At 46.3% G+C, this 24,325-nt stretch overlaps 2 protein-coding genes and 1 non-coding gene across 3 annotated transcripts; 2 read left to right on the forward strand and 1 right to left on the reverse strand.

Annotated features, from left to right (window-relative positions):
• Positions 1–1,511: 1,511 nt before the first annotated feature.
• On the forward strand, positions 1,512–12,228 carry LOC112890565 (dynamin-2A-like). Its single transcript, XM_025957435.1, has 23 exons — positions 1,512–1,530; positions 3,761–4,261; positions 4,377–4,427; positions 4,554–4,673; positions 4,787–4,891; positions 5,299–5,360; positions 5,663–5,780; positions 5,869–6,205; positions 6,370–6,517; positions 6,614–6,715; positions 6,793–6,912; positions 7,491–7,574; positions 7,665–7,792; positions 8,214–8,298; positions 8,451–8,589; positions 8,918–8,994; positions 9,184–9,240; positions 9,450–9,588; positions 9,675–9,829; positions 10,011–10,124; positions 10,203–10,270; positions 10,954–11,126; positions 11,671–12,228. Exons 1-23 carry the CDS (start codon positions 1,512–1,514, stop codon positions 11,886–11,888), a joined length of 3,120 nt encoding a protein of 1,039 aa, XP_025813220.1. The 3' UTR covers positions 11,889–12,228.
• Positions 12,229–13,122: 894 nt separating this feature from the next.
• On the reverse strand, positions 13,123–16,976 carry LOC112891127 (endoglucanase 16-like). The gene is made up of 5 exons (XM_025958058.1): positions 16,158–16,976; positions 15,831–16,043; positions 15,151–15,351; positions 14,117–14,371; positions 13,123–14,036 (listed from the first exon to the last, which is right to left on the reverse strand). The coding sequence occupies exons 1-5, from the start codon at positions 16,461–16,463 to the stop codon at positions 13,359–13,361; spliced, it is 1,653 nt and encodes a 550-aa protein (XP_025813843.1). The 5' UTR covers positions 16,464–16,976; the 3' UTR covers positions 13,123–13,358.
• A 4,994-nt stretch (positions 16,977–21,970) lies between these two features.
• On the forward strand, positions 21,971–22,109 carry LOC112891307. The gene has a single exon (XR_003228526.1). It is a non-coding gene; the product is annotated as a small nucleolar RNA Z247 (small nucleolar RNA).
• The last annotated feature ends 2,216 nt before the right edge of the window (positions 22,110–24,325 follow it).

Below are 24,325 nucleotides of genomic sequence, written 5' to 3' on the forward strand. Positions count from 1 at the left end.
TAACGAAGTATCTTGGCGACAAATGAATTGTATGTTTCGAATTTCGACATGGACAAATTCGAAACAAATCAGTACATAAGTAGTATTAAATATCTTTATCAACGTAATGCCTTGCTAATTAGCAAAGTGTGGATGGGAAGTTATAGAGTTTGTTACTAGTTCAATGTTCTCAAGTATAGAAATATGTAGGGATATATCAGTTGTGTATGTAGGGGTATATTGGTTGGCTATCACAAATTGCTAACTTTGCATACTTTTATCACAGTTGTTTGATATTTGCCGTAATTATGACATCTTTACTCGATCTCTTTGCCTAAGGTGTGGCTTACAAACTGTTAGGCACACCTTAGGCAAAAGATGTGGCAATAGGTGTAGCAAATTCTGGATAAGAACCAATATATCTTAAATAAAGATTGGTCTGTTAGGTCCATATGGGTAAATAGGAAATTTTAGCCAACAAGATTCTTGGTGAAATTTAGAAATCAAATACCCTTAGGTTCGGAATGCAGACCAAATCATGAAAGTGCAGTGGATGCAATGAACTTTAATTGGTGCTTGATACCTTCTGATGGAAGTCATTGATGGATCACTAAGTTGTGTTTAATTTTTTCTATACAGTTTTATGTACTATACATAAATTCTTGAATCTATTTTGGATGTGTTCAGATGATAGATGGTATTTCCAACAAAGTTCATTATTTTATAGGGTGCGAATGTAACTTTAACTTGCTATGTTATGATGGATTGTGTACATGTATAGCTAAATTGGTGCGAAGCAAAAATAAAATTCTTTTTTATTTCTTGTGAACAAAATGGAAAAATAAATCTTTTAATTTGCAACCCTCTAACAAGGTGTATGTGCAAATATCAAAATCATAGTAGCCCAACCAGTGCAAACAATGGTTGTTTATGGTATATCTTATTGGGTGTCACTGCCATTTAGTCATTAGTCACTCACCTAGTTTGACCCCTAGATATGGGCATTTGAAATCATTTTTCACGTTCATGAATGCCATCCAAACGCAACATGGATGCTCAGGTCAAACGCAAAGAGGATGCCTAATATTAGCATATGATCCGATTTTCAAAGTCTCCCACATACGCCTGCATTTGGACTGACAAAATTTGCTTCTTCCAAATTGTCAAGGCGTTCTTGTGGCTACATGCATGCATACAATGGTTGCATGCATTGTCTTTTCTCTGTCCACTCAAGTTTTAGTCTGCATGCATGCTATTGTCTTTATAAGTAGTGCGAATGTCGTATAGGGAAGAGCATCACAATTAGCAGATTTTTTCAGCATTTCAATTTCTCTTGTAATCCGCTTGGGTTGAGTTAACCACTTTGTGTAAATCCCTTGCGTTTGTAGACCTCCAGTTATATTGAATATTAAATATTACCTTTGTGTATTTATGGCTTGTTTTTAAAGAAATTTCCACATAAATCAATGTCTCTATTGGTTGTGATCGTACTTATTTTGCCACTTATTTTCTAACACCCAAGTCAAGGCACCATGTATGAGTTCAACCAGTGTGAGCACAATGAGTTATTAATCTCCTTTTATTCCTCATTTTTCATTTTATTTCTTTTATTCGACTCCTTGGTGATTAACTCATTACATTAATGGTATTTTGCATTAAATATTTTGAGATACCATATTCAGCATTTTTAAAACCAAATTTAACATTTTGGAACAACCACTTCAACAATTTATTTGAAAAGTTTGGAATAGAATTTATTTGTCAAAATACAATATTAAAATATTTGTTAAAGATGAAATATATAATTAGATCCCATTTGTATAGCATCAATTACAGCGGGCATCATGGTCCAAAGGATTTGTCAATGAATGCAAGTTTTGATGCATTTGAAGTTTTTCTAAAATGATTTCTCAAAATTCTCCCGCCACCACAAAGATCACATATCCTATATGGTGTACCCTTGTGTCGGGTCATCGCTTTGTGCCACCATGGCTATCTGCATTGTCTTTGCATCAACCTCAAAGTTGTTGGAAGTGGAGGAAGATATAGAACATACTATGCATCTCATAAAAGATAGTTGATTGGCTCGCACCAAGATCCAATAGCCCATTTGAGCCAATTATTGCAGCCCAATGTCAAAGTGATACAACACATTTCATTTTTATTTTTATTCTAATCTATGTAGCTAATCTTGTTGGTTCGATTACAATTTTCTCCATTTATATGTGTTTCGGATTTTCTAACATCCAATTCAGCTATCTATGAAATCTAATTAAGCAATGTGGAAGTGTTGAAACAATATATCCAAATGCGGAACATGTATTTTCAAAATGTAGAAATAGTACTTTCCAAATGTTGATTTTAAAAAATGTACTAATATTTTGTTGCATGAGATAATGCCTTTCAAGCTTGATATATTTAGACTAATTAATCACTTAGTTGTTCCATCCAATCAAAATGTGTTACATGGTGTACATATTGTGGGCTAATTTGTCTATACCGGCTGTAAACATACAGCCCTGTAGTTTCAAACACCAGAAGATACAAAAACTTGAAAAGTAAAATATAGGATTGGCCCCTAAGTTTGTTCAATGATGACACCTAAGGGGTGTTGGGTTTGGAGGGCCATAAGCCCCTCTATAATAAGCCCAAAGTGGTGTTTGGTTGTAGCGGCATATAAAAAGCTTCTGTAGTTGGTAATGACCTTTCTATCCTCATTAATGCCCCTGTAGGTGAGGGAGACAAGGGTAGTGGGAGGAAAGAGGGATGTTTTAGTGGAGCACATAGAAAATAAGCCTCATAAGCATCCCTTGGAGGGGCTTATGTGCTTACGGGGAGCATAAGCTTCACCTATAACCTTTTGTGTTTGGATAAAAAGAGGAGGCTTATTAGTGGGGCTTATAATAAACCCCTCCAAACCAAACACCCCCATATTAATTTGCAGATCTGGATCCTAAACTTATTAAGTGGTTCACTCCTGACCATACCTCTATATTCAGGGCCTGTTTAGTTCCCGTAGCTGTAAACGCAAAAAACTTTTTGCAAAGGAATCTTGCTAATTTGATGTACTAAATGAAGTCTATTTACAAAACTTTTTGCAAAGATGGGTTGTAAATCGCGAGACGAATCTAATGATGCTAATTAATTCATGATTAAGCAATAATTAGCGGATGGTTACTGTAGCATCACTGTTGCAAATATATGGATTAAGTAGGCTCATTAGATTCGTCTCGCGATTTACAGCCCATCCATGCAAAAAGTTTTATAAATAGACTTCATTTAGTACTTCAAATTAGTAAGATTCCTTTGAAAATTTTGCGTTTACGGCTTTTTGCGTTTACAGCCTGGGAACTAAACACCCTCAATGTTGACTTGCCTACTTGGCATTCATGCCACCCAACTTTTCCATTTCATCATTTCAAATCGCGGTTAACCCACACGACAACCAATGGAAAAAAACTTATTGTGACTCAGTTGTCATCCCTTAACATCTCATCTCTCTCTAGCTCCAATTTGACCATGAAGGGTGTGGAGAGACATGACCATATTGGCATGCCACATAGACAAATCATATGGTGATTATTGATATTTGGATTTCAAGTAATATACTCACTTCAGTCGGAAATACGTGAAGTTCCTGAACAGAAGAATAAACTAGTGACATTTCAAAAGTTTACTGTCTGAAGGGAGTATATCACTAGTTTAATTAATTAATAACCACCGGAGGGAGTAATAAACTATACTGAAATCAAATGTTACGGAAGATGGATAAAAGTTCCAGGCAAAATACTGCTCCGCGAGGCCACGCCAGACGGCCCAATCCCGCAAAATATTTGGAATCTGCTCCGCCCAGACCCGAGGGCCGAGGCAGAGGCCCAAGCCCAACATGCGAAGCCCCACCGCTCTCCGAAAAGTTGTGCACCTTCGCAGCCAAGCAAGCAAACGGCTCCGCTCCGCTGCGGCTCCTCCGTTCCCATCTCTCCACTCGCCCAAATCCACCACCCCCAAGTCCCATTCCATCCCCGTGTAGATTTCAAATCCGCGTCAGGCCAGGGGCAGCTCGAGGCTCGGTCTCCGCCGCCGCCCGCAGCTCCCGATCCCCCGAGATCTGCCTCCGCCGCCGCCCGAGGGACCGCCGACCATGGAGGCCATAGAGGAGCTGTCCGAGCTCTCCGAGTCGATGCGCCAGGCGGCGTCGCTCCTCGCCGACGACGACCCCTCCGACGACGCCGCGCCGCGCCGCCCCACCACCTTCCTCAACGCCGTCGCCCTTGGCAACGTCGTAAGTATCGGCCGCCGCTACCGCTCTGCCCCTCCGCCGGAAACCCTCTCGCGATCTGCTCCTGCTGCTCGTGTGCTCCGATCTGATCCGTTTCCCGATCCGTCTGTGCGTGCAGGGAGCAGGCAAGTCGGCTGTGCTGAACAGCCTCATCGGTCACCCGGTCCTGGTGAGCTCCTAGCGTAGCATCTCAGCTCCCTTCCCGCCCCCCCCCCCCCCCCCCCCCCCCCTCTCTTCCCTCGTTGTGGCATCTGCGGTTTTTTTTACTGGATTTCGGTGGTGGTGTGCGGTGCAGCCGACGGGGAGAACGGGGCAACGCGGGCTCCGATAGTGGTGGACCTGCAGAGGGAGCCGGGTCTCAGCAGCAAGTCCATCGTGCTCCAGATCGACAGCAAGTCGCAGCAGGTGTCCGCAAGTAAGTTGGATCTCGTTTCTGTGCTTCCTGCATCTATTGACGAGTTTTGGGAGCTTGGGGACTACGCCTGATCTCGAACTTGACATTTCCTGTTTCGTTCTGTTGTACTGCAGGTGCCCTCCGGCATTCACTGCAGGACAGACTCAGCAAGGGGGCGTCTGGTGGATCAGGGAGGGGCCGCGCTGATGAGATTTACCTCAAGCTGCGGACGAGTACAGGTCTGTCTGTGACTGCGAGCAGTATAATCATTTTAACAAACCTTTAACTGTTTCCCCCCTCCGCTTCACTAGCATTATACAGAACATGGTGTTGACTGTTGAGTATATCCTCGCACTTTTGGTGACGGTGGGGATGTACTTGTTGTAATTTAACAATGATGAAACAACTATTGGGCTGGGGTATTTATGTTTGTGGCGCTGTATGTGCTTTTTGCACACTGCACTGTGGAAACAAAGTAACAGGAGAAACATTTTGCGAGTAGTCCATTTCTTATCAATGTTTGATGTCTTGGTGAACCCTATCCCTATGCATAATGTCTTTTCTAAATCTGCTTTGTTTAGTTTGCCTTTTATTTTGTTATTTTTCTTTGTAAAATCCCTTACATTAATTTCTTGTTCATCTTCAGCTCCCCCATTAAAGCTGATTGATTTACCTGGGATAGACCAGCGAGCTGTTGATGATTCCATGGTAGGTTCTTGAATTATTTTTAAGCTACTTTTCCTGTGCATAAATGCTTAGAGATTAGGTAGAATGCTCATTAACCGGTTGCATGGTAAACTTTGACCAGACTTTAATTGTGAAGCACATGCTACATGTTTTATCCTGGGACCGTTAGAACATACTTTCATTTCTCTGTAGCTTGTTTCATTTTCCTTTATAGCTTTTGAACTATTATTGCACATTTACTTTAGGGAGATCACTTCTAGTTCTTTGAGGCTGTCAACTTTCTTACTCTTTGTAGCAGAGCGCTGACTGTTTCCTTACTTTAGATCAATGAATACGCTGGGCACAATGATGCAATACTGCTTGTTGTGATACCTGCAATGCAAGCTGCTGATGTCGCATCATCTCGAGCTCTAAGGCTGGCCAAGGATATTGATTCAGATGGTTTGTCTCTTATTTGTAAAATATCATCACTATTTCCATTGCAATTTTATTGTATTAAGTGATGTACTTCCATTTACTGTAACTGTAGGGACGAGAACTGTTGGTGTTATAAGCAAAGTTGATCAAGCAAATGGAGATGCAAAAACTATAGCTTGTGTTCAGGCCCTACTGTCAAACAAGGGCCCAAAAAACCTTCCAGACATTGAGTGGGTTGCTCTAATAGGACAATCTGTTGCAATTGCGTCAGCGCAATCAGTTGGGTCTGAAAACTCGCTAGAAACAGCTTGGCGAGCTGAAGCTGAAAGCCTGAAAAACATCTTAACTGGTGCTCCTCAGAATAAGCTAGGCAGACTTGCTTTGGTTGACACCATTGCAAAGCAGATACGTAAAAGAATGAAAGTGCGGCTTCCTAACCTATTGAGTGGGTAAGAATTGTGCCTCATTTTCTTCAGTAATCATTGCATCTGCTATGTAATACTTGCATATACATGGTATATAGTAGTAAACGAGTTCCTTAAAATGATGTTAATTCACTTGTATGCATGGTCTGGTGTTAAATCACATCTGCTTGGTTGTGCTGCAATACCAGCCTTCAGGGTAAATCTCAGATGGTGCAAGATGAACTAGCAAGACTCGGAGAGTCTATGGTACAAAGTCCTGAAGGAACCAGGGCAGTTGCTTTGGAGCTGTGCCGGGAATTTGAGGATAAATTTCTTGCTCATATAACATCTGGTGAGGTTAGTAATGAACTTACACTAAAGGTTTGATTATGCCTCTTTAAAATGAGTAGTTCATAATGAGGTGAGTATACTGTTCTTTTTTTCATGTAAAAGGGATCTGGTTGGAAAATTGTTGCAAGTTTTGAAGGCAAGTTTCCAGATAGAATTAAACAGCTACCATTGGACAGGCATTTTGATCTCAACAATGTCAAAAGGGTAAGATCAGTTTCAACTTTTACATTGAGCTCTGGTGGACCTCTAGCCACTTAAACAGATTTCTCTTGATGAACTAGATTGTCTTGGAAGCCGATGGTTATCAACCATATTTGATATCTCCAGAGAAAGGACTGAGATCCTTAATAAAAATAGTACTGGAAATGGCAAAGGAGCCATCGCGACTATGTGTTGAAGAGGTATGTCCCAATCAATCAATAAAAAAAGAAGCCATCACAACTTTGTGTTGAGCACACTTATTCTTGTCCTCCCTACCCCACAGGAGACAAGCAATGATGGAACTTAGTTGTCTCTTTTGTGATAGCCATTATTTCGCACAACATGTTTTGACAAACTTTGCAATCTATACTCACCGTAATGTTTAACTGTGCTCTATGACACTGCCATGACCACTGTAAATTAAATCTTAACTCTCGTTGGGTGTATTTGAGTTGTTATTTATTTATTTTTTGTTTGTCTGTGCTTTCCTACCTGGTTTGAATTTAGAGTTTAGGTTGAATTTCATGTACCATGTACTTAGCTGTTAGTTAGTAGCTGCTGATGCATGTTATTTCTGTCTAGAGGGAGTTCTATATGTCCAGTTAGGTTTTGGTCTATTTAGTGTTTCCCAGTTGGTATCTGTTATGTGCCCTTTAGCATTGTCTTTGTCGTAATGTCTTGTATACGGTTGTGAAATTCCTTGTGTGCACATGTTGTGTAACGCTATATAAGTCTTAACTGCTTCTTTCCTCCGGAAACTAATTTGTTATCACATTAGGTTCATCGTGTATTGTTAGACATAGTCAATGCTTCCGCAAATGCCACACCAGGACTTGGAAGGTATCCTCCATTCAAGCGTGAGGTATTACTTTTTTGTTTTGCAAGTGGGTTTTTGTGTTGCAAGTAGTTTTCGCCTTTTTGGGTGTAAACTCTCTTTTGTTCTTTGGTCAAGGTTGTTGCAATAGCATCGAATGCACTGGAGAGCTTCAAAAATGATGCCAAGAAGATGGTTGTAGCACTTGTTGATATGGAGCGAGCCTTTGTTCCTCCTCAACATTTTATCCGCTTAGTGCAAAGAAGGTCAGTCATTAGATTGCTGTAGCTGTCTCTATCTGTAGATTTTTATTTCATTTGCACTATTCTGTGCTTGCAACTTGACAAAAGGAAGTATTATGTTCTTTCACCAGTCACCTCCTTTTCCACTATGAGTCTGATGTTAAATGAGCTCTACGCTGAAGTAGTACAATCATACTTGCACTTTCAAACTGCTATGTATCAGTCACCACATCACACGTGAACACCAAAGGAAATATGCAACTTAAGGTTGTGACTAGTGACTATCCTTTTCTCTTAGTTGGAGTTGTCATGATTTATCGAGCATACATATTCGCCATGTTTAAATGTACTGAATTGCAGTTATTGTGAACTAAACTGTCCATTATTTCATGATGACATTATTATTACTGACCCTTGGCCTTCATTTTTTGTCTGATATTGGCAGAATGGAAAGGCAGCGTCGTGAGGATGAGTTAAAAAATCGATCTTCTAAGAAAACACAAGAGGCTGAACAGCCAACGTCAAAGAGGGTATGATTTTGCGTCTATTTTTGCTGTGTGCACTTGTTTTACTGTAAATGCTATCTTTGGAAATATAAGATCTTTGTATCGTTACAGGTGTATAGTTTATATTGACTTTGTTGACTTATAGCACATATTGGCTCTGGTGGTGTTTATTATAGGCCTCCAGTCCCCAAACAGATTCTGAGCAAGGTGGTGGCAGCTTAAAGTCAATGAAAGACAAATCTGGTCAGCAAGATAAAGACACGAAAGAGGGATCGAATTTACAGGTTGCTGGTGCTGCTGGTGAAATTACTGCAGGTATGATACTCAAAATATTTCTGTGCCTAAGTTAGGTCATAGAAATACATTATCAAATGTTATACTTGTGCAAGCCAACATACTGCTAACCGTATTAATTCCTCATCACAAATCGGCTGCATCCTTGCTTTATGTGCTTACTAAATTTAGTATTTTGAGGCCTTACGCCCTTACCTATTTAGTCCATGGGATTAACATGGGCATTCTCACAAGAATTCTCCTGAAGAACTACTGTGACCACTTGGCAGTGTCTAACTTCATGGTAATGGATACATTTTGACTGATCTAACAAATAGAGATATAAGCATATTTTTGTTTTCATCTGCAGGTTACCTCTTAAAGAAAAGCGCAAAAACTAATGGATGGAGCAAAAGGTGGTTTGTTCTTAATGAGAAGAGTGGAAAGGTTAATCAGTTCTCCCGAATATTTTTTTGAACTCCTGATTTGTTTGGTACTCAAAGTTATGAAGATGTCCTTCTGATTTTTCACATTTTACTTAGTGCTTGTTGTTGATTATTATACTTCATGGTACTTGTTTGATACTTTGATCTACGGGGTGTGGTTGTATTCACTGTGTTTTTTTTTCTATATCAGCTTGGATACACAAAAAAACAAGAGGAGAGACATTTTCGTGGTGTCATCACTCTTGAGGTGTGCATAATCTTTGCCTTTATATTTTGTGTTATTTACTCTTGAATGATATATGATTACATAATTTTTGCATTGTCACCTAAACAGTTTCCCCCTGTTGACTGGACCCTAGCAGAAAGATATACTGACCTCGCAAAACATGACTTGATGTAACCACAAAAACTGTAGACTGCTTTAGCAACTTATTTATGCTGGAAGCCTCTTTGCAGGAGTGCAACCTTGAGGAGGTAGAGGAGGAAGAACCTTCTAAAAGTTCAAAGGATTCAAAAAAGGCAAATGGACCAGAAAAAACTCCAAGTCTTGTGTTTAAGATAACCAACAGGGTTGCTTACAAAACAGTCCTCAAAGGTCGATACCTTTTTGAATGTTACAACATGATACTTAACAGTTTTTTTAATGTATACATGTATAATTGGTTGGTTTAAATTTTGCAGCTCACAGTGCTGTTGTGTTAAAGGCTGAGAGCATGGCTGACAAGGTTGAGTGGATAAATAAGATCAAAGCTGTTATTCAAAGCAAAGGGGGTTCTATCAAGGGTCCTAATACTGAGGGTGGTTCAATGAGGCAAAGCCATTCAGATGGCTCCTTAGTAAGTTTCAGATTATTCATGGTTGAATTGCATTTGTAACTGTCTTTGTGGCATATGTTTATTAGGCACATCGTCATGGAATTTGAGGTTTCCTTGTCAATATGTTTAGGAAGTGTCTATACAGATACTGTTCCCTTGACCATCTTACACATATTAACATCTGATCATACGCTTTTCAAAGGATACTATGGCACGGAGACCTGCTGATCCAGAAGAAGAACTTAGATGGATGTCTCAAGAAGTTCGCGGTTATGTTGAGGCTGTTTTGAATAGTCTTGCAGCAAATGTTCCAAAGGTTCATATTCTAGCATCATTCATTTTATTGACCTTGTTATTTGTTTCTAATTTTTCATTGTTTTTCTTTGCTTATTAGGCCATTGTGCTTTGCCAAGTGGAGAAAGCAAAGGAAGATATGCTTAACCAGCTTTACAGCTCAATAAGGTTGTTCCAAAGGAAGTACTCCCTCTGGTTCCAAATAGTTGACGTTCTGGAAGATGCAATCAATATTTTGAAACTTTCACTGTCAGTCACTTCTAAGATATTTAGTTTGGAAACATAAGAGGGCCATGGGTAGAATCTTTTTTAAAAGTAATTTCATAGTATCTTAAATATTAGATTTTCTAAATAAATATATTCTAGTAGTAGTCAAGTCGTACTGGAAGGCCAACATAAAAAATGTAAAAAACATTTTTTACCGTAGGGAGCATACGTTTTCTATTTTGTCATTTGGAGATCAGCACTTAGCAGATTATTTAAGCAATAAACTTAGCAGATTATTTAAGCAATATAGCTTCATAATCCCATATTTCCATTAGAATAAGTAATATTGTGGTGATACACCATTCTAGAAAATAATGCTGACATACACTTGGAACACAGCAGTACACTATCTCCTAGACCTATTATCTGGATTCTAGACTGTATGGACATATGGTTGCTTTGAATTCTTGAGTTTATCTGGACAACAGAGTTCCAGACTAAGGATGTAAAACTCACTAATTGAGATGTAACATCTCTCCTTTGCTAGTATTTCTAATCAAGGATGGTTGCCATATGTTCAGTATGGTTTATTATTTTAAGTACATTTTGAATAGCTTTGGTAATCTCAATCATTTCTCTACCAGCGGGCAAAGCAATGCTAAGATTGACGAGCTTCTCCAAGAAGACCATAATGCTAAGCGCAGAAGGGAGAAGTACCAAAAACAATCATCTCTCCTGTCAAAACTTACTCGTCAACTCAGTATCCATGACAACAGGGCATCTGTTTCCTCTTATTCTAACGACACCTCTGAAGCTGGTAAGCTAACAACAGCAAGTGCAATAAACTTTCTTTCCCTTCTGTTATCGTTGTAATGACTACTGGCAACTATGGTTTGGTGCTTAATATAGAATTGTAGATAATATACTGTCCGGTAGGTGGTAACTTTGATGCTAGGTAAGGCATTTTCTCAAGATTCCTCTATAAAGCAGAGCAAAGTAGCTGGTGCTTATTACTTATAAGGTAGTGTAAGGTGGTGCTAGTCTACCTTCTGCCCTAGCTGTAGTGCTGATGGTTACTAGGCTTGCAATTATATTAACCGATGTTAAGAAGTCAGATTAGACAAGCTAAAATCAATGTAAGGAGGCTCATGACTTGAAACCCCCTTTAGCTAGATAATCCTTATGGTCGAGGTCGGTGATAAGGACACATATTTTGATGTTCTTGTCTGTGATTCATGTACGGTACATTTGGCATATTAGTGGCAAGCGCTGTACATGAAAGAATTAATTAACAATTTAGAATTTGGTCTTCCCTCCTTACGTGGATCATTTTGTAACTCATCCCAAGTTATCATTTGCAGAGAGCCCTCGAACCCCCAGCCGCTCAGGTGAGGACTGGAGGTCTGCCTTCGATTCTGCATCCAACGGGCCTGCTGCTGCAAGCTCAAACAGCGAGTCAAGGTCGAGAAGCGCTGATGGTCGCAGCCGGCGCTATGAGAACGGGGATGTGAGCGCAGGTGCCAACTCCGGCAGCCGACGCACGCCGAACCGGTTGCCACCAGCGCCACCAAGATACTAATCGTGCTGATTGGTATCCATGAACAATGTATTCTTGCCTGGCACACGCCCTGTTTGTCATATCGGTTATTGGAGCGTATTCCGGATCGGCTGCTAGAGATTGCGACGTAGTGGAGTCGGGTGATTGCATGAACATTGTGTTCACGGGTCGCTGGGACTCGAGAGTTGTTTATAGAAATATATAGGTAATCTATGGTCTCTATTGTTAATCCTGTTGCTGTGTCCATTTCTTTGGGATTTTGTGGATCTGGGACGATCGGTCTTAGCTTGCGTTCATCAGGCTATGATTTGATATGTTGTTTCCCTTCATTTTTTGTCCAGTTTGCGCATCATAATTATCATATGCTGCCTTGTTAATGCTACATGCTGAATTCCACGTCCTGGTTGCCATGTTTCGAGACTCGTGTGTGTCGGAGCATCCCAGCTCGCCTCGCATCGTTTGGGCTTTGCATGGCGTTGGCGAATAAGTGGGCCGGGCTGGGAAGTGGACAGAAACGAAAATGGCATTAATTATGAAAGGCTCAGAAAGAGTTAAAGACTCTTTAGCCGGATGTATGCCTGTATCATGGTAACAATTTCTATTGTTACTCTCTTTTTATTTGCAGCGTTCCGCGACTTATCTGAATTGGTTGCCGCTGTTGGTTACTCCCGCGCTGTTTTTTTTTTACGCTTTATGTCATGTGATTCAGAGACGCATCAACCGTACTGGCACACCTAAAAATAGTGCCAGCCAGGCGAAGAGGCATTGTGGATCTCTTGGGATGACAAGGTGCTTTGGTCAGCTGGTGACGTCTCAATTGGGGGAGCTAATTTGTCCGAACAACAGTGGGCACCATGACAGCGATTTGCTATTTCCTCGTTCATTCCCACGGCTCACTACACGCTGAAACTCTGCTCGAATAGGCCGGGGGAGAAAACAAAGGCTGACGGCCACTCGATCGGCTGTCGGCGTTGGCTTTTCATGGATCGCGTGGGATTATCCTTTTCGGTACGGCGGGACATGGAGATCTCCACTTAAGTAGGGACGAAGGTAGGGTTGAAATAAAAAGGTGAAATGCTTGTCATAAGCTATGGTTGAGGAACGTCCACTACATTGCCCTTCTTTTTTATTATGTTTTTAGTACTCTGCAGAATATCAGAATGCTGGTGCCGCGCTGTGCTCAAGTTGTTTGATGCCCCTTTACCAGATTCTGTGATCATTGCTTGCACGAGCTGCAATGATTTGAGAGGCGAGGTGAGCCCGTAACCACTGGGAATTTCAGTAACCTAAGACATTATTCTTTTTTTCTCTCCTATATTTACGGGGAGGGGATTTACATTTGCTTTGCCAAATCCCTCCGCCTACCTTCTTTTCCCTCGTATACAAATAATTTCCTGTGAAGAGCGCCTTCACTTCACCTGGCTTCACATCTAGTAGAGAAAGAATGAACAAAAGAATAGGGGCAAAATTGTACAAACCCCCTCTGTATCACTATCTATTTACACTTGGGTCCGCCGCCTCGTCCCGGGCCAGCCTGTTGAGCATGGCGAACATGCCGACCATGGGCGCCGTGTTGTAGGTGCACGCCTCCGTCTGCATGTAGTTCTCCCGCTGGTCCCTGAAGCGGTCGCGGCGGTCGGGCCCGCCGACGATGGCGCCGACGACGACGTTGGGGTTGGCGCCCTTGCGGACGAACCAGTCGTCGAACCCCTGCGCGCAGCCGATGAACTCCTTGCTGTGCTTGTACGGCACGATGGAGGCGGCGCGGTGGTGCACCCGCGCCGGGAACCGGGCGCCGTACCCGACCAGGTAGCTCATCCCGCGCGGGTTGCTCCCCAGCACGTAGTCCACCTGGGACCGGGCCGCCGCGAACACCTCGCCGGCGCTCGCCGCCCCGCCGCCCGCGCACGCCACGGCCTCCGCCGCCCCGCCGGCGGCGGACGAGAGGTAGCCCGAGTAGGCGGACAGCAGGAACGCCGCGCTGGTCACGTACTGCATGTTGTTCCACTGCCGCACGTACAGCATCCCGCCGGGGCTCCGCTCCACGTTGGCGTCCGCGCCGCCGGCCGCGTTCCGGCCCAGGCACGCGCACACGTAGTGCTCCGCCTTGGCCCGGTACCGCTCCAGCGTCTCCCGGTGCCGCGGCGAGTGCTCCCCCCTCAGCAGCAGCTGAAAGTACACACGTGCTCCCGTCAGCAACCGATCAATGCTAGGTGGCCTGACAGGCTATATGTAGTATCGTGACGTACCCTGGCGGCGAGGATCTGGACGCCGGCGTACTTGACGTCCCAGCTGAACTCGGTGATGGCCCAGCCGGTGCCCCCGAAGTCGTGGGCGTTGTCGACGACGTAGTCGAGGTACTCGGCGCGGCCTGTGGCGCGGTGGAGCCAGAGCGCCGCCCAGAGGAGCTCGTCGTGGTAGCCGCTGACGGAGGCGTAGTAGCTCTTCACCTCCGCGATGCTGCTGTCGTACTTGCCCCGGTACTTGTCGGCGAACTCGAACAGCTGCAAGAGCACATCGCAGGTCAGCATGCACGCATGATGGGAGCTGCTGAGCAAGGGGGCGATCGATCAGTACACTGATCACTGTTCACACGAGTACACTGCACACTAATCCAACCAACCAACCAACTAATATTCCTCTGGCCTGCCAACGCCATGATCGGTCGTGGATGATCCATCATCATCGCTGCATCGTTGTAACGGCATGGGGATCGATCGAGCTGCCATTAATTTGCAGGAGGATATTATCTTTATCTATCCATCCATCGATGACAGCGTGCAGGAATGTGGTGGTTACGCTAAGCACCTCGCTAATTGGTCACCTAACCCTGATGGTAACATGCTGCTACGTGGTTGCTCCCGTCCATGAAATTGAACCCCCATCCCTGTGGGGGCCCGCATGGCGGCCTCGGCGGACCGACAGGAGGGTTTCCTTCGCGCACGGTCGGTTCAAAGTTCGAAATAAACCTCGCCGTTGACAAGCTGGTGGCACGTGCGCCGGTCCCGGCCGGGCGGCGCGGGGCGACACGGCACGCGTGTGAACGGGGCAGGAGGAGGAGGAGGAAATCGTGCGGCTCCGACCGGCCGGCCGGCGGCGCGGTGTCAGATTCCACACGCCAAAGTAAGCTGGCTGGCCTCTGGTCAGTTCCAAGCCAATCAGGGAGCAGCTGAGCCGAGCATGATGCGCGCGGTAACTAATCGGGATCATGATTAGCAGCAGCAGCGGCAGTAACTAATTAGTAACAAAATTACTGCCGTCATCATCAGCAGCAGATCAGTACCTGCAGGGCGTGGTGCAGGAGGAGGCTGGCGTAGTGCGGGTTGTGCTCCCGGAACACCATGGAGGCGGCGGCCATGGCGGCCGCGGTCTCGCCGGCGACGTCGGAGCCGGGGCGCTCGCGGTCGACCTTGTACGCCTGCCGCGACGTCGTCATGTCCTCCGGCCGCTGCCAGCAGTAGTGGTCCGTGTCGCCGTCGCCCACCTGGATGCACGCGCGCGCCACGGTCAGTTAATCATTTCATCCATGAACTAGCTAGCTCCATCACACACACATTGTCAGGGTCAGAGCCGCCGGACGAAATCCATCCCAAAAAAAAGAAGAAGAAGAAGAGTTGCTAGCTAATCCCATGTGAAAGCACAATCATGGAGCGTGTGGGATTTGCGCGTCTCGAACCGCAGCTTGTCCGCTAGCAGCAGCTAGCGCCACCTAACAAATGTTCCCCTCGCTCGACGCCTTTTTTTTTTCCTTTGGATTTTTATAGGTTTTTTCCTCTGCTTTTGCCAGCCGTGAGACTGGTTGTGCGGATGCATGTTGGTCGATCGCTGACTCTGACCCCAGTTTTATCTTGATCGATCGTTTATTACTACTGGTAACCAGCTTGGTAAGTAAGCTATTAGTTTGGTTAATGGGAGCAGTGATGAATTATGTGGTCGCAGTAATATAATGGGTGGTTAAATTACCTCTGCCCAGAGCTCGTCGGGCTGGGTGTGCGCCTTGATGAAGTAGTCGGTGCCCCACTTGATGGACTCGAGCGCGTGGGCGAGCTCGCCGGCGTCGGCGACGTCGGCGCCGTACTCGAGGAGGCTCCAGGAGAGCATGGTGACGGTGAAGGCCATGGGCAGGCCGAACTTGACGTGGTCGCCGGCGTCGTAGTACCCGCCCACCAAATCCACCTGAGGAGGAGATCACCGACCGAGATCCAACAAGAAGCACCGTCAGCCACCGCCGCCGTCGTCGATCGGGCGTCGACGCGTGATCACAGCACTGGAGACAGTAAGCAGACGTACCCCTTGCTCGAGGCCGTCGGTGAGGCCGGAGTGGTCGCGCCACGCCACGCGCTGGCCGTGCGGCAGCCGCCCCGACCGCTGCGCCTCGAAGTAGAGCAGGCTCTTGCGCAGCGCGTCCTCGTAGTCGTGCCGCGCCTGCGCCGACGCCGGCCCGGCCGCCGGCGGGGACTCGGCGCCCGCCAGGGGCAGCGCCGCCGACGCGAGGAGGACCGCGACGGCGAGAACCTCCCCGAGCCGGCCGGGCCGGAGCCACAGGCCGGCTGCCGCCGCCGCAGTCGCGGTGGCGCCGCTCCCCGTGATCCTCATCGCCGCGCCTCTAAAATGTCGCTGCCGACGCTGCTGCTGCTGTGCCCACCAGGCAGAACTTGTTGGCGTGCACCGGCCGGCGGCGCCCGGGACGGATGGCCGCTGTCCGCACGTACGACGTCGAGCTCGCTCGCTCGCTGGCTCGTCGGAGCAGCGCACGCAGGCCGCCCGATCAACCGGCGGGTACGTGGAGGTTGGTGCTACGTGCGCGTACGTAGCAGGTAGCAGCGGCGGCGGCGGCACCCGTCGGTTGTTCGGCGGTGGGAGTCGGGGACGGGAGGGGGGAGAGTGGAGTGCGGTGGGCTGTCCAGTCTGCGGGGGGCGTCCCGGCCCTTATATGTAAGCGAGCGGTCGATCGAGCTCCGCCTCCGCCGCGTTGGAGGGGAGGGGAGGGGAGGTTAGGTGACTTGGCGGTTGCGGGGTCCATGGCCGTGGGGGCGCGGGAATAGAAAACATGGCAGGGGGAAAGGAGTAAACCGTGGTGGAAGCGATGGAGGAAGGAAGGCGGGAGGAAAGGACGGCTGGGGTTTGGGAATGGGGATGCCGGATGATTGACCGAATAAAAAGGTAGTGTTATTCCCGGGAAAAGGATCGTCAAACGGCTTGGGGTTGGGGACAGCCGGCAGGTCCACGCCACGTACGGAATGTCTGAGAATAATCCGCGGTTCACAGGTGTGAGAATAAACCCCCCGGTGCAAGTGCTGTTTCGTCGCTTGGTCGCTGTGGCACGGTCCTGGCTAAGAAGAGCACGCACGCAGGTATGCACGCGCGCGGTGCCGGATGCATGGCGGCGGCGGCGCTCCGGCCGGCCGGGCGCGAGCGATCGAACCCCCCCCAGCTCTTCTTCCCCTGCTCGGCCGCCTCCTCGCCCACCGGCCGCCGGAGCCCTGACGGCATTCGCTTGCGCGCTTGGTAGGTGGGTAGGCCCGCGCCCAGGGCTCGTTCCTTCTCGCCGTCCCCGATGGCGTTCGAATGGAACGACCCCTTTCCGCTCCCGAAGCTTCTTGCCCCCCTGCAGTCTCGAGCCTCAACCGCCGCCTAGCTTATGTTAATGGCAGCGCCGCTAAACACACGTACTGGTACGCTGGTAGCCCTAGCAGCATGCTAATTTGGCATCACGCGAGCGTGAGCGTTTCTGGTCAGCCATCCAACACACGCTTCCAGCGGCCACACAGGACCCTCTCTTCCTTTCCTATTTCGATCTGGCTGTACAAAAGATGCAACAAAAAAAAAACTTCAAGTTCTTATCAGTCACAATGCTGCTGCTCTGTTTGATCGGTTGGCTCGTTTTTGCCCGTGCTGCTGCTGAGCGCTGACACGGCCGTCTCGTGCGCTGTTTATTATGGCGGGCGGGCGGGGCGGCTGCGTCAAAGCAGTTGAGCGAGGGAGCACGCGCGAGAAGAGTTGGAAACGTGCCGCGTTGGACATATAGAAGAATGGTGTTCTTTTCGGTCCGTGCACGGCCGATTAGTTCACGTTAATTACTAGTTTCGTTAGTTAATCCACACCTATCGAAACGCAACCGTGTCCGGTTGGGGTTGCATTTCGTCCGTGCACGGCCGATTAGCTCATTTACTCACTAGTTTTAGTCAGTTAATCCGCATCTATCGGATATGCGTACGCATCCTCTGCCGTCTAAGAGCAAGAGCATATTGAGTAATGGCTCTTAAATTAAAACCTCTACTTTACTCAAGGGCTCCCTTTACTTTTTTTTAGGCTATTTTTTTAACCTTAGCTCCAATTGTGGTCTTTAAATCTCACCCTCTTCTTTTAAAAAAGGTGGAACCCATTTATCAGTAGATATTTATCAGTAGATAGGAGCCTTCCGATAGACTCCTCAGGAATGAAGGGTGGAGGGAGAGATTTTGAGGATTCTAAAATAAGAGTTTTAGCAGAGGATCTGCTGAAGTGTGATTTTTTATTCCACCTTTAAATTTAAAATATGAGTTTATTTAAAAGGTCTGCTGGAGTTGTTTAAACCATGCTCTCAACGACTACCTGAACGAAACGACCAAAAACCGGATACTTGAAGTGGAACAAGATGGTGCACCGCGTGCCATGCCAGGCTGTAACTAACAAGTAATAATCCTGCGAGTCACGACATGCATACGCGCGCGCGGTCATTTTCCGAGCCAAAGCACGAGTAAACACACAAGGTCAATGAAAGGTAAACTAAATGACGACGTGGACCTCCGTTAAAAAGGAGCAAATTAACGACCTACCTACCACTCTGCCAGAGGCCAGCGCGATCCATCACGCATTGGCAGCACCGCGCTTTCACCCGCGGGCCGCGACTCCTCAGCTTGCGATTGATCGACGAGTCACATCGCTCCCGAGGAGACGAGCAAAAATCTCGAAACCTTTTCAGCGTCCGCCAGCTACGCTGCGATGTACTCCAATAGGAGTCGTCGGCGGAGCCCCGACGATGGCGCCAACGCAACCACCGCCGCCCCCGGCGTCGCTGCCCGCCGGCCGGAGTCGCGCGCGACGCCGAGGCGGCAGGGGCAGGAACACACGAACGAACGAACGCCAGGCGTTTCCCTTTCGACGAACAGTCCGTCTCGGTTGTTTTCCATCCCATCCTTGTCCACCTGCTGCCATTGCCGGCTAACAGCAGGTGCCCCGAGTTAACCCGGTTCACTGTCGAGGCCGTTTAGGCCGGGGCTCCTGACACACGCACGGCCGGGAGTCGTCTCGTCGATTAGGTGAGGGTTTGGTGAGACGAGAGCGAGGTCTGCTACGGGGGTCTCTCGAGACTCCGAGTCTGATCGATGGTCGTCGTGTCCGGTGCAGTGCTCTGGTTTCCCAGCAGCCGCGGTGGACGGCTCGTCGCCACAATTCGGATCCTAGCTAGGCGTGATATTTTGTTTTGTTTTTCTACGGAGTGGGGTTTTCGAATATGTGCAGGAAAATTACTTTCCAACTACTTTCTTGACGCACTGAAATGGTCTAGAAGGCGAGATTTTGACTACGAATTAATTTTAAGATGAAAGTAGAGGCTCGTCCCTCCTGTTCCATAAAAAAAGATTCAAATAGAAAATATTTTATACTATGAAACTCCTTTTCAGGATGAATAATCTAGCGGCACCGACGTCGCGTTGCAAAAAGGATTTGGATTTTTAGCTTTTGATGGTGAAAGCTTCAAAATTTTGACGTCCTGGGACAAAACTAAAACTACCTGTATTTGTCATAAGGGGAGTACGATCTATAAAAATGTTTGAAAAATTTAGGACTTTAAAGCAATGCTTGGATTTTTTCTTTCTCGACGACAAATATGCACTCGAACGTTCAGTTGTGAGTACTTAACAATGAGAAATCATGTTGACCTCTGCAATGCTACTCATTTTGTGGATGCCTTGTCGCCACAATTCAGATTTTGGGCATGATATTTTGTTTTGTTCCCTTGAGTGGACTTTTCGAATATGTGTTGGAAACTTACCTTTTGGTCTATTTTTTCAGTGCTTCCACCGATCACAAATATTAGTAGTTTAGGACATTTTAGATGGTCTATCAGGAGGAACCTGACTACCAATTTATTTCTAAAATACACTGTTTCAAATACAAAATATTATATATGTATTCTGTACAATTGCTTTCATGATCAATAATTTAGTGGGCATTAACATCGCGTTGCATAACTAGTATTGGACTTTTAGCTATTGATGGTAAAAGTTAAAAATATTGGCTTTTGGCAGACCAAAAGCTATGCCCAATTTTGTGATGATGGGGTGCCCCATTTTTCCGAATATTCAAATTTAGGACATCGAACAATGCATCTCGACAAATGCACTTAAATGTTTTGTTGCGGGTTACTTAACCGCGATCTGACTAGCATCGACGGCACAACCGCGTCGATTATCTACAATAATGCCACTCTTTTCGACGTACATGTTAATAAAGTGTTAAAGTCTAGGCATCTAATTCTTAAAGGTCAAGTTTTTTGTTTGTGGCGTGCGAATTCCACAAGAAATGGTTCACTGCACTCCCTATGGATGATACAAGCCCTAAGCTTGACCACGCGGTTTCGCTTTGCGCCCCAACGGTCATATTTAACTTCCACTTGCTCAAGCTATAGGATCAATGGCGCTCAATAATTCGCAGCAATTTGTTTTCTAGCTTGCGCGGCGAGGAGAAGGAATGGAACGCAGAGCACCCATCGTCGAGGACAAGGGAGGATGGGGTTTGAAACTTTGAATACATGCCCTGGGCTCCCCCTGCACATTCCTTCTCTCTCTAGTTTAGCTAGCAGCAGCGTTTACTTAGTTCTTGTCATCAGTCTAGCTAGCTCTATCAGCATAAAAAGTCTCAAGTGTGGTGGTGGCGGCCAACTAAGCGCTTCGCTGGCTAGCGGCGGCGGCGGCGGCGGCAGATGTGAACCGGGATGCTCTCGTCCGGATGATGAACAGACCAAACCGCGTCCTGGCCGGAGCTAGAAAAATATGCAGAAGCGGCTAAAGGAGTGGTTCGCTCGCCTTGTTCTTTTGCTTGCTATACTCCCGAAAAGGGAGTGTACATGTGCTAGCCCGTATTGTACTCGGAGCGCCGTACTGGGACGTTTTTTTTTATAGCTCATCCTGTTCTTCTGCCTGCTCTCGCCTGGCCTATCATGAAGACATGACATGAACCCTAGAGATGCAATTGCAATGGGAAATTGGGAGTTGGGAGTGGGGTGATGGTGCGTGGTAGACGGTGTGGCGTGCATGTGTGGGCTCGTCTTGTTTGTGTGTGTTGTTAAACATCTTGTAACTACATGTAACCGAACCAAATATGGAAGAGTCATGACCAGCTAAGGATTATAGATTGTCTAGAACTCTTGTTACTAAATTTAGTCTTTCCTAGTTTTATCTCTAGCTGGTCATATCTCCTTCATATATATCTGTAACCGCACCATGTTGCGTATGCATCTAATTAACAAGTAGCCACTGTGACCTCTGAGTTTAGAGGCCGGTGTTCCACCCAAGGCTTCAAGTGCGCCTCTAATTTAACATGGTAATCAGAGCATAGGCGATTCAAGAATCAAGATCTCCACGGCATCATCAAGCTCGACGACCAATCCTCTTCTCGGCGTTCAAGTCACCGAGAAGCTCACCCGCCAGAACCATGCGATGTGGTCGGCACAGGTTCTCGCGACCTTACGAGGCGCGAGGCTGGAGCATTATGTCAACGGCAAAGCTGTTGCTCCCTCTGAAGAAGTGAGCGAGAAGACAGCCGATGGCAAGGTTGTCACGGTCGTCAATTCAGCCTACGAGGAGTGGTTTGCCGCGGATCAGCAAGTCCTCGGCTTTCTCCTCGGTTCCCTATCTAGGGACATATTGGCACAAGTCGCCATCTCAAGGACCGCCGCTGAAGCATGGAAGGCGATCAGTGACATGTTCGCATCACACACGCGTGCCCGTACTACCAACGTACGTCACGCCCTCGCCACGACGAAGAAGGAGAACATGACCGTAGCCCAGTACTACGGCAAGATGAAGGGGCTCGCAGACGAGATGGCTGCAGCAGGAAAGCCCCTTGATGATGAAGAATTGGTGATGTATATCTGCAATGGTCTAGATCCAGAGTTTAATCCTTTAGTCTCTGCTCTTATAACTAGGGTTGAACCTGTCACCCCCACTGAATTGTACTCACAATTACTAAGCTTTGAGACTAGATTAGAACTGCAGCTTGGCACAGGATCTTCATCAGCCAATTCGGCAGGAAGAGGAGGTGGCCGTGGCGGGAACCAGCAGTCGCGTGGTTCTGGCCGTGGTGCTCGTGGGCGTCCAAATTATGGTCGGGGCGCTGGCGGCCGTGGGTCTGGTGGGCGCGGATAGCAGCAACAGCCGCGCTACAACCAGCAAAACCAGCAGCGCAAAAGCTTTCCCACTGGTCCTACTGCAACCCACGACAACAATGGGCGCCCTATCTGCCAAGTCTGCTTCAAGACAGGATATATGGCGCTTGAAGGCTGGCATCGTTTTGATGAGAACTACGTTCCAGAGGAACGACATGTTGCTGCTGCTATGAGTCTCTACTCCATGGATCAAAACTGGTACATGGACACTGGTGCTACAGACAATATAACCAGTGATCTTGAGAAGCTCGCTGTTCGTGACAAGTACAACGGAGGCGACCAAATTCACACCGCAAGCGGTGCAGGTATGAAAATTAAACATATTGGTCATTCAATAGTTCATACCCCAACTCGTAATTTACATCTAAATAAAGTTCTCCACGTTCCAGAAGCTGCTAAAAATCTTATTTCTGTTCATCGTCTTACTAAAGATAATTCAACTTTCCTTGAATTTCATCCTGATTATTTTTTGATCAAGGATCAGGTCACGAAGAACACCATACTTAGAGGGTCATGCCGCAGGGGCCCATATCCTCTTCCTCTTTCATCCATAATAAAGCAAGCTTTTGGAGTCATCAAGCCATCCTTTGAAAGGTGGCACAGTCGTTTGGGCCATGCTTCTGCCCCCATTGTGTCTAAAATTATTAGTATGAACAATCTTCCGTGTTTAGGTGAATCAAATAAAGAGTCTGTGTGTGATGCTTGTCAAAAGGCAAAAAGTCATCAGCTTCTTTATCCAAAATCGCATAGCGTTTCCAGCCAACCTGTAAGCATCTAGGCCCTCAAGGTATGTTTCGGTGATTAATGACAACCATTATTGTGACTAATGAGTTTGTGCAGATTTATAGATCATTATCGCTCATTTGGTTATATGTCAAAAGAGGCCCCTAATTTTCATTATTCAAAAAGGCGATCTCGGCATTCAACTCAATAATATGTCAAGACTAAGGATCTTTCTTGTCCTAAGTGTCATAAGGTTGAGAAGGACACTTAGGTTAGTATAGGTTTTATAGTTTTGTAGTGATCGCACTATTAAGAGGGGTTTAGGCTTAGTAACTTGAGCATGGACACGATCATTTGAAAATGGATGCACACAATGGTCACTCAGATTTCTAGAAGCTCAAATAAGTGGTTCTCAACTTATATCTCAAGAAGTATTTGGATTTCATTCAAGACTCAAGTCAGAAAACACAAAATCAGAAAAATCCTTAACACCGGTTTAACCGACGCCTCAAGTTTTCTATACGTCGGTTAAACGAGGTCAGCAGAGTCTGGACAAGTCTATACACCGGTTCAACCGACGATGTTTAAATTTAACGTCGGTGCAGTTGTCCAGTGAATTGGTTTTCAGTTGATCAGTGGACAACTACATTCACCGGTTAAACCGACGCTATTTGAAATTGGACGTCGGTGCAGTTGTCCAGTGACTTGGTTTTTCAGTTGTTCAATGGATGACTACACTCACCGGTTAAACCGATGCAACGACGGTTAATCTGCCCAAGCTGTAACGGCTAGTTTTCAGAAGGGGCAGTTTACATTCACCGGTTAAACCGACGATGACTACTGGAGGGACGTCAGATTAACCGGCGCTACGCAGTTTTCTGGCAGCATTTTCTCCAACGGCTCTGTTCGTGTGAGCTGCCTATATATACCCCTCCAATGGGTCATTCTAATACTCTTGACACCAGGCAACACCCAAACACACATACTATAGTCAAGAGCCACCTTGAGCTTCATCATTTCATACACTTGTTCATTCAATCATTCAAGAAGCAAGATTAAGGACTTGAGTAGAGAGAAGCTTGTGTGCATCCATTCTTGGTGATTGGTTCTTGCTCAAGTGAAGGCCTTAGCTTGTTACTCTTGGTGATTGGCATCACCTAGGCGATCTTGGTGATCGAGGTGATTCTCGCGGAGCTTGCCAAGGATTGTGGAAGCTCGGAGAAGAGAATTGTACGTGGCTTGATCTCCACCACACCGGGACGGTGAACGGAGACTCTTAGTGAGCGCCCTCGTCTTGGTGACTTGG

Source organism: Panicum hallii, chromosome 4 (assembly GCF_002211085.1).
Source record: "Panicum hallii strain FIL2 chromosome 4, PHallii_v3.1, whole genome shotgun sequence".
NCBI classification, from domain to species: Eukaryota; Viridiplantae; Streptophyta; class Magnoliopsida; order Poales; family Poaceae; genus Panicum; species Panicum hallii.

Bases quoted from the DNA above. Each gene is read 5' to 3' on its own strand.
- LOC112891127 (XM_025958058.1), bottom strand. From the start codon at position 16,463: ATGAGGATCACGGGGAGCGGCGCCACCGCGACTGCGGCGGCGGCAGCC. The intron at 16,044-16,157 runs GTACGTCTGCTT...TCTCCTCCTCAG, and splicing joins CCGACGGCCTCGAGCAAGGG to GTGGATTTGGTGGGCGGGTA. The intron at 14,037-14,116 runs GTACGTCACGAT...GTGTACTTTCAG, and splicing joins TCCAGATCCTCGCCGCCAGG to CTGCTGCTGAGGGGGGAGCA.
- LOC112890565 (XM_025957435.1), top strand. The intron at 4,674-4,786 runs GTAAGTTGGATC...GTTGTACTGCAG, and splicing joins GTCGCAGCAGGTGTCCGCAA to GTGCCCTCCGGCATTCACTG. The intron at 6,206-6,369 runs GTAAGAATTGTG...CTGCAATACCAG, and splicing joins CTTCCTAACCTATTGAGTGG to CCTTCAGGGTAAATCTCAGA.